Here is a 9246-nt window from a genome sequence, read left to right on the forward strand (position 1 = left end):
AAATTAAGCTTCTGGCCAAAGCAACTACTGGCATTGTCACGATTCCACAAGGAGAAAGAGTAGCCCAGTGTATCCTACTTCCCCTAATTAAAACAAATAATAAAGCCCATAATATTGTGAGAGGTGCAGGCAATTTTGGATCCTCAGATGCTTACTGGGTCCAACAGATTTCCCATCAAAAACCCTCTCTTACCTTATGGTTGGATGGTAAACAATTCACTGGCCTAATAGATACTGGGGCTGATGTTACAATCATTAGACAAGAGGGCTGGCCCGCCACTTGGCCCCTTTGTGATACCTTAACCAATCTAAAGGGAATTGGACAAAGCCGCAATCCTAAACAGAGTTCTAAATTTCTTACATGGACAGATAAGGAAAATAATTCAGGTCTTATTCAACCGTATGTCATCCCTTACTTGCCTGTCAATCTTTGGGGCAGGATCTGCTCTCACAAATGAAAATAATAATGTGCAGCCCTAATGAAATAGTTACAGCACAAATGCTGGCTCAAGGATATAGCCCAGGCAAAGGTTTAGGAAAACAGGAACAAGGTATTTTACAACCCATTCAGGCAACAGGCCAACTTAACAAACAGGGCCTTGGAAATTTTTGATCTCGGCCATTGACAAGCCTGTACCCCAAAGGCATGCTGACCCCATAACTTAGAAGTCAAGCGAGCCCATTTGGGTTGATCAGTGGCCATTAACCTTGGAAAAATTATATGTCGCCCAACAGTTAGTACAGGAACAGTTACTGGCAGGACACATTGTTGAGAGTAACTCCCCCTGGAATACTCCTATATTTGTTAATAGAAAAAAATCTGGAAAATGGAGACTGCTTCAGGACCTAAGAGCTGTTAATGCCACAATGGCGGTTATGGGCACTTTGCAACCTGGCTTGCCATCTCCAGTGGCAATTCCTTCAGGCTCTTTTAAAATTGTTATAGATCTCAAAGATTGCTTTTTCACAATTCCCCTACATGCTAGTGACCAAAAACGTTTTGCTTTTAGTCTCCCCTCCATAAATTTTAAGGAACCCATGAAACGATACCAATGGCGGGTCCTGCCCCAGGGAATGGCCAATAGTCCTACCTTATGCCAAAAATGGGTGGCTGCAGTCATCCAACCAATCAGAGATCTGTGGAAAGATATGTACATTATACACTATATGGATGACATTTTACTTGCTGGCGATTCAAAAGACAGGGTTTTACAATGTTTTATCCAGCTTGAAAAGCAGTTAGCTTTAGCAGGTTTACAAATAGCTCCAGAAAAGATACAGTTTCATGATCCCTACACCTTTTTGGGTTTTCATATGACAGGACACAAAATGACTAACCAGAAGGCTTCCATCCGCACAGATCAATTACAAACCCTTAATGATTTTCAAAAACTTTTAGGCAATATAAATTGGCTCCGTCCATATTTAAAACTTACTACTGGAGACCTAAAGCCCTTATTTGATATTTTGAAAGGAAATCCTGACCCTAAATCTTCCAGATCTCTCTCTCCAGAAGCACTGACTACATTACAAAAAGTAGAAAATGCTGTTGCAGCTCAATCCGTCTCTTACTTGGATTCTACCCAACCCTCAACGTTTATTATTCAATACGGCTCTTGTCCCTACTGGGCTATTTTGGCAGAACAACCCTATTTTGTGGGTTCATTTACCTTCATCACCAAAAAACCCTTGCTTCTTACTTTGATGCTGTTGCAGATTTAATTATATTAGGTCGAGAAAATAGTAGAAAGTACTTTGGGCTTGAACCACACAAATTAATCCAGCCCTACACCCAACAACAGGTCCACTGGCTTTTACAAAATTCTGACACTTGGGTAGTGGCCTGTGCCTCTTATGAAGGCACAATAGACAATCATTATCCATCCAATAAACTTATTCAGTTTTGTAACTTACACACTTTTGTTTTTCCCCGAGTTACTCGTAACTCACCGGTAACTAATGCCCTTTTGGTGTTTACTGATGGTTCATCCACAGGGACTGCAGCTTATGCCATTAATAATCACACAGTCCGCTTTCCTACTTGTTACACTTCTGCCCAACTTGTGGAGTTACAAGCTGTTATTCAGGTTTTTTTAACCTTCCCAAATCATGCCCTCAATCTTTATACTGATAGTGCCTATTTAGCCAATTCTATCCCCCTTTTAGAAACAGTTCCCCAAATCGAACATACCTCCACTGCCACTGAGCTTTTCTTGCGATGCCAAAAACGGATTCAACAAAGACGTTTGCCCTTTTTTATAGGTCATGTTAGAGCACATTCCAACCTCCCAGGCCCTCTCGCCATGGGAAACAAATTGGCTGATGCGGCCACTAAAACAGTGGCCACCATTACCGCTGATCCTGTTACACAGGCACAAACTACTCACTCCCTTCATCATATCAATGCTCACACACTTAGGTTAATGTTTCAAATCACTAGAGAACAAGCTAGACAGATAGTTAAACAGTGTCCTTCCTGTGTTACACTCTTGCCTGTTCCCCATTTGGGAGTGAATCCTCAAGGACTTGTCCCAAATATGCTTTGGCAAATGGATGTCACTCATTTATCAGAATCTGGTAATCTAAAATATGTTCACGTGTCCATAGACACCTACAGTGGGTTTTGCTCGCCACTTTACAGACAGGAGAAGCAACCAAACATGTTATTGCTCATTTGCTACATTGTTTTTCAATCCTGGGAATCCCAAAACAGATTAAAACGGACAATGGCCCTGGCTATACCTCCAAGGCTTTCCAAGATTTTTGTGCTAGATTACAGATTCAACATATTACAGGCATTCCCTATAACCCTCAAGGCCAAGGAATTGTCGAAAGAGCCCACTTATCTCTAAAAACTTGCCTTGAAAAAATAAAAAAGGGGGAATGGTACCCCACAAGAGGCTCCCCCCGGAATTTACTAAGTCATGCCCTTTTCATCCTTAATTTTTAAAATCTTGATGTCAACAGCAAATCAGCAGCTGACCGTTTTTGGTATTCCAAGTCCCAATCACAATTTGCCATGGTCAAATGGAAGGACCCCCTAGATAACTCCTGGAATGGCCCAGATCCAGTTTTGATCTGGGGTAGAGGTTCAGTCTGTGTTTTTTCTCGCACTCATAACTTGGCTAGATGGCTGCCAGAATGGCTGGTTAAACAAGTTGATCATAACCTCTCAGCCAGGGATTCGGTAGATCCCTGAGAATGTCTTTTTCTTTTCTTTTCCACAGGGGTCATGGCAACCAGCATCTTCTTCCTGATTGTTGGTTTGTCTGGTCAACTGCCCAAGGTCCAGTCTGGCTTTGGAGATCCTGGACTCGCTCGCCAATTGGTGAACAAACAGTACAGAAAACCATGTGATTGCAAGGGTGGGACCATTTCTAGTCCTCCTACATCATACATATCTGTTGTAGATTGTGACACCCATTCAGCTTATTTGTCCTCATCATCTCCCGCTTATAGTTGTGTTGAAAAACCTAAGTTCATAGCCAGCAGTGGTGGGAGCCTTAAGCCATGTCCTTGCCGCACGTTTGCTGAATCTATGCATAGCACTTGTTATTCTTCATACCAATTGTGCACTTCTGGAAACCAAACATACTTCACAGCCACCCTGATTAAAAATTATGCGGGGACTTTTGGAGGGGATCTTGCAGGTCCCCCTTTTGCTGTTGGGCTTGCCTCGGATAAGTATGCCCAAGCCCCTTGTACAGGTTCGGTAGGTCAACCTGTTTGTTGGTCCACCACTCCCCTCGTTCACATATCTGATGGAGGAGGCCCTCAAGACCAAACTAGAATTCTAAAAGTGGAAACAAAAATTCAAGAAATGCATGACATTTTGTTTCCTCAGCTTACCTATCACCCCCTGGCCCTGCCCAAGAACAGGGGTGATTTAGGGCTTGATCCTCAGACCTCCAACATTGTTTATGCAACTCATAAGTTGCTTAATGCCACCAATCCTGATCTTGCTCAAAATTGTTGGCTCTGTCTGATAGTAGGACAGCCTGTCCCTGTTGTTTTTCCCGCTTTGTCTTTTAATTATTCTGATGGTCATCAGTGTTCATTAACTTTCCCTTTGCAGGTACAACCTTTACAGTTTTATAATGCTACTTGTTTCATCTCCCCTTCAGTTAACAATAGTTTTGAGGTTGATGTTGGGTTTGCTACATTTGCAAATTGTCAGTCGTTTATCAACATTTCTACTTCCTTGTGTTCCCATAACAGTTCGGTTTTTGTCTGTGGTAGCAATAAAGCTTATACCCATTTACCCACTAACTGGACAGGGTTATGTGTTTTGGCTCTCCTTCTGCCTGATGTAATGTTATATCTGGGAGCGAACCTGTCCCTGTCCCTACTTTTGAGCATATAGCTGGAAGATCTAAAAGGGCTGTACAGCTTATTCCTTTACTTGCTGGTTTGGGAATTTCTGCAGCAGTTGCTACTGGAACTGCTGGTCTCACCCATTCTCTATCTCAATATACAAAATTGTCTACCCAGCTGATTTCGGATGTGCAAGCCCTTTCCCAAACTATACAGGACCTCCAAGACCAATTAGATTCCCTGGCAGAAGTAGTCTTACAAAATAGAAGAGGTCTCGATTTACTAACTGCAGAAGAAGGTGTTTGTTTAGCCCTACAGGAAAGATGCTGCTTCTATGCCAACAAATCCGGGATAGTTCGAGACCGTATCAAACAACTACAAGACGACTTAGAAAAGAGAAGAAAACAACTGGCAGAAAACCCCCTTTGGACTGGACTTAATGGATTCCTGCCTTATCTCTTACCCTTTTTAGGGCCGCTTGTGGGCTTGCTTCTTTTGCTTTCTTTGGGGCCCTTTTTACTTAATAAAGTCACAGCCTTTGTTAAACAACAAATTGAGGCTATTCAGGCAAGGCCTATACAGGTCCATTATCAATGCCTTGAGATGCAAGAACAAAGTGGTGCCTATATACCACCACATTCACCTTAACAAATGCTGCCTCTGTGAGCTGAACTGGATAGCCAAAGATGGGTAAGAGGGTAAGTCCCCCGCATCACCCTAAACAAAAGGCTGCCATTAATGGCAGCCCATTTCTATGATGGGTACCGTGCTCGGGATGGGTCACCCCAACCTAAGACAGGCACAGTTCCCGAGAGGTTCTCTTGGCTTGAAAAAATAAAAAAGGGGGAACTGTCCGGAGCCAAAGAGCCCGGTCATAGCCTGCCCAGGGTCATGAAGCCCTGCCAATAGCCCTCTGACACTAAAGATATAAATGCTGTGACCTTTTCGCCCTTTTCTCCTTCTTACTGCTTGCACAGCCCTAGGCATAGATCACTGCTGCTTTGCTTTAGATAGCTGAGAAATGTCCCATTTCCTGGAAAGATTTGCCCTGTGATTTCTCCCAGAAAACATCTGCATACTTCCTTATCTGCTGATTCCCTCCTGCTGTCTACATAAGCTGTGACCTTCTGGCTAATAAACGAGACTTGATCAGAATACTGTCTTGTCTCCATTTCTCGTGTCTCTTGTTTCCATCCAATTCCCACTCCCCCCTCCAGGGTCTGCGTTGAATATCCCGAGGGTCGGGACACTCACTGAGGCTTAATCCGCACTGTGACTGTTGAGGGTGGGAAATCCTATTATGGTCATTGAAAGGTGGGGGCTTGAAGAGGTGATTGGATTCTAGGACCACACCATAGTGAATGTATTAATAAGGGTGGTCAGGTGCGTGGTTCTGAGGTCATTAAAAGGAGAGTGAGAGGCTAGTCTCTCTCTGCTCTGCCATTTTCTGACATGTGAGACCCCTGCATTGCTGTAAAGGCACCACAAAGAAAACCCTCACCAAATGTGTTCTTTGGACCTACACAACTATAAGCAATAAATTTCATATTCTTACAAATTACCCAGTTCCATGTATTTCGTTACATACAACAGAAATGGACTAATACACTGAAAAATTAATCAGAAAGTCCAGAGTTCCCCTATCCCCCATGCACGACTTCCCCACGATCACATCTTGCCTTAAAGTGTTTGACGCGGTCCGGCCATACATGACCGTGGGCTAAAGTCCTCGTTTGTGCGGGTTCGCTCCCGCCGTTGTGCGTGTCCCCCGCGGACGAGTCACAATGACGTCTGCACCGCTGTCGCTTCACGCAGAGTAGTTTCAGTGCCCCCCACATCCTGTGCTCCACCCACTCACCCCCTCCCCAGCCCCTGGCGAAGGGCGACCTTTCACTGGCTGTCCCCAGCTTTGTCTTGCCAGCGCGTCGTGCGGTGGAGTCGCACAGCACGCAGCCCTTCCAGTCGGCCCCTCACTCGGTGGCACGCGTGGCCTTTCCTCCGTGTCTTTTCCCCGACAGCGCCTTCGAACCGCAGCCGAGCGTCGGGCGCACCTCAGTTTACCCTCCCCTCCTGGGGGTCGTGCAGACACCTGCGTGTGGGCTTCTGCGCGCGCCGAGCTTTCGGCTCCTTCAGGTCCATGCCAAGGGCCCGGGTGCGCAGCTCACGGTGGGAGCGTCCAGCTCTGCAAGAAACCCTCGGGCTCCCGCGCTCCCGGGACTCAGCCCCTCCGGCGGGAGGTGCCGCCCACCGGAAGTAGGGCCGGCCGCTCTAGCCCCGGGCCACCTCGCTGGTCGCACCTCCCGGGGGACACCTCGGGTCCCCGGCGCGCGCCGGGCCTGGCCTCCCGGATGCAGCCGTGGGGAATTCAGGCGTCAGTTGAAGGGCATTTTAACTGGCCTGTACGCATCGAGAAGTGACAACGTCAGGCAATAAGTGACCCTGGGGAGTGGGGCTACAAAGGACACTGGGGACAAGTGACAACATTTTCATGTGCGCTGTGGTTTAGATAATAGTATTTTCTCCATCGTAAGACTCCTGATTTTGGTCACTGTACTGAAGCGACGCAGGAGAACGTCCTCGTTCAGGAAAGCCACATAAAGCGTTTAAGGTTAAGGGTCCGACGTCTCCAGCCGAACCTTAGGGGCGCAGAAAATCCGCGCAAACGCGCACACACACGACACACGGCGACACGTCAGCTGCCGGTGCCTCTGGAAAACCGTCTGGGAGTTTCCCGCACCACTCGGGCCATGTCCTCTGCGTTGGAAATTATATCAAAATTTAAAGCTACCGAAAAGTACTCCCAGTAGGTTAAACATGAAACGTCCCCACGGTGCCGAGGACAAAGCCCGCGGTCATCCCGCAGGCCCTCCGCCGCAGCGCGGTCACCCCACTCCTCACGCCCTGTCCTGCCGGCAACGCCGGTCCACCGCCCGGCTGTCACCCCTCGGGGGCAGCCGCTAGTCGCTCGCGGCCGGTGGAGGGACACCGAGCCCAGCGCGCGCACAGGGAACAGGAGGCATCGGGCTCCCCCTGCAGCCTGGAAACTGGAGGCACGAACCAGGGGCCCCTGTGCCGGCCGGAAAAGCTAGAGCAGCGAGCCAGGCAGGTGGCACAGCGGCCCAGAGGTCACGCCTTTATTAACAACTGCGTTCCCCAAATGAGCGCCCTGCGCGCCAGCCCCCCCCCCCCACGGCCGCACGGCCCTTCCTCCCGGTGGGCTCGGACTCTCCGGAGGCGGCTGCTGCTGCGGCGTCAGTGCTCACGGACTCCGCCGCCTGCGGGGTGGACAGAGCCCCGATAGCGGGACAGACCCCAGGGAACTGCGGGGCCAGACTTCGCAGAGGGGACAGTGTCCTGTGAGGTTACACGCCGTGAGGACAGCGAAGAGAGCCGAGAGTCCGCACGTGACCACGCCAGCGACAGGGTCCGGGAGCTCGCGCGCGATGGGCTCAGGGACGGGACCCGGGAGGTCGCGCGTGACGGGCGCGAGGTGGGCGGGAAGGAGAGGGGCGGCTGCCAGAGCGGCGGGCCCCCGGGGCCCCTGCGCAGCCAGCTGTGCACGCGCGCCAGGTCCCGCGTATCCTCGTGCTCGCGCCGCAGCTGCTCGCGCTGCTCCAGCAGCTGGCGCCGCGTGTCGTGCAGCAGCTGGGTTCGGTGGAGCAGCCGCAGCAGCTCCTGCCGCAGGCGCCCGTTCTCCGCCTTGACGGCCTGTGTGTGCGCGATGAGCGCGCGTGCAGCTTCCCTCTCGGCGCGCCGCGCCAGGGACTGCACACGCTGGCGCGCCTCGCGCTCCAAGGCCGCCTTGTCCTCTAGGAAGCGCCGCTTCGCGCGGTGCAGGAGCTGCGTGTGCTCCACGCGCATGTGCAGCAGCTCGCGCTCCAGCGCCCGGATGCGCGCCAGCTGCTCCAGCTGCAGCTCCTGCCGAGGGGGCGCGGGTCAGCGCCAGGCCCGGAGCGCCCGCCCCGCCCGGGCCTCGCCACCCCGGTCCCCGCCCGCCCCGCCGCACTGGCCTTGTAGGGCTGCAGCTCCTGCACCTGCCGCGCCGTCTGCGCCGCGCGCGCCTCCATCTGCAGCAGCTGCGCGCGCACCCCGTCCTCGCGCGCCTGGTAGAGCGACGCCAGCTCCGCCCGCTGCCGGCGGGTCTGCGCCAGGGCCACGCGGTCCTGCTCGTCCAGCCGCACGACGGCGGTGGCGCAGCGCTGCGCGCGCGCGCTCACATAGCCGGCGTAGAGCCGGTTCTCCTCACGCAGGCGCAGCGCCTCGCGTTCCAGGAGGGCGTTCTCCTCCAGCACCGCGTCCACGCGCTCCTCGCAGGCGCGCAGCTGCCCCGACAGCAGTGCGTGTTCGCGCTGCAGGTGCTGCGCCCGCTCCGACGGCTGCGGCTCGGCGCCCTCGGCCCCCGCGCCGGGCCGGCGCTCCGCGTACTGCACTCTCGGCTTCTTGGGCGCCATGGCTTGGGGCCTGCAGCGCGGGCGCTCGTGAGGGCGCCTCCCCCGCCCGGCCCCCCAGCTCAGCCTCTCCCCCTCCCCAGCCCGAGTATTCCAGGTCCGGGGTGGGGCGCGCCTCAGGGTCAGGAGGTTGGGGAGCGGGAAAGTGGGCGGCGCAGGGTCTCCCGGCTCGGGGCCGCGCCACCGGCCTTTACTCACGCGTTCGCTCTGGACCTCGGCCGTCCCTCGGGGGCGTCCAGCATTGGTAAGGTCGATGCTCAGCGGCACCGTCTCCATGGAGACAGAACTCAGTCGCCCCACCCCCACCTTGTTGCTTGGGCAACGGCCGGACTCCCCCGTGCCCCGCGACTCCCCCGGCCCAGGTCAGGGCGTCGCAGCCTCTGCATGCGCCCCGCGGAGGTAGGGCCCGAGCCCGAGCGGCAGCACTTCAGCCGCTGGACGCCTCTGGACCTGCTTCGGACACAGCAGCAGCAGCAGCCCCCGC

General features: G+C 52.5%; 1 protein-coding gene across 1 annotated transcript; it reads right to left on the reverse strand.

Annotated features, from left to right (window-relative positions):
- Positions 1-7566: 7566 nt before the first annotated feature.
- Positions 7567-8765, reverse strand: CCDC166 (coiled-coil domain containing 166). The gene is made up of 2 exons (XM_063079297.1): positions 8325-8765; positions 7567-8232 (listed from the first exon to the last, which is right to left on the reverse strand). Exons 1-2 carry the CDS (start codon positions 8763-8765, stop codon positions 7567-7569), a joined length of 1107 nt encoding a protein of 368 aa, XP_062935367.1.
- Positions 8766-9246: the final 481 nt, after the last annotated feature.

This window comes from Cynocephalus volans, chromosome 15 (genome assembly GCF_027409185.1).
Source record: "Cynocephalus volans isolate mCynVol1 chromosome 15, mCynVol1.pri, whole genome shotgun sequence".
In the NCBI taxonomy this organism is placed as follows: domain Eukaryota; kingdom Metazoa; phylum Chordata; class Mammalia; order Dermoptera; family Cynocephalidae; genus Cynocephalus; species Cynocephalus volans.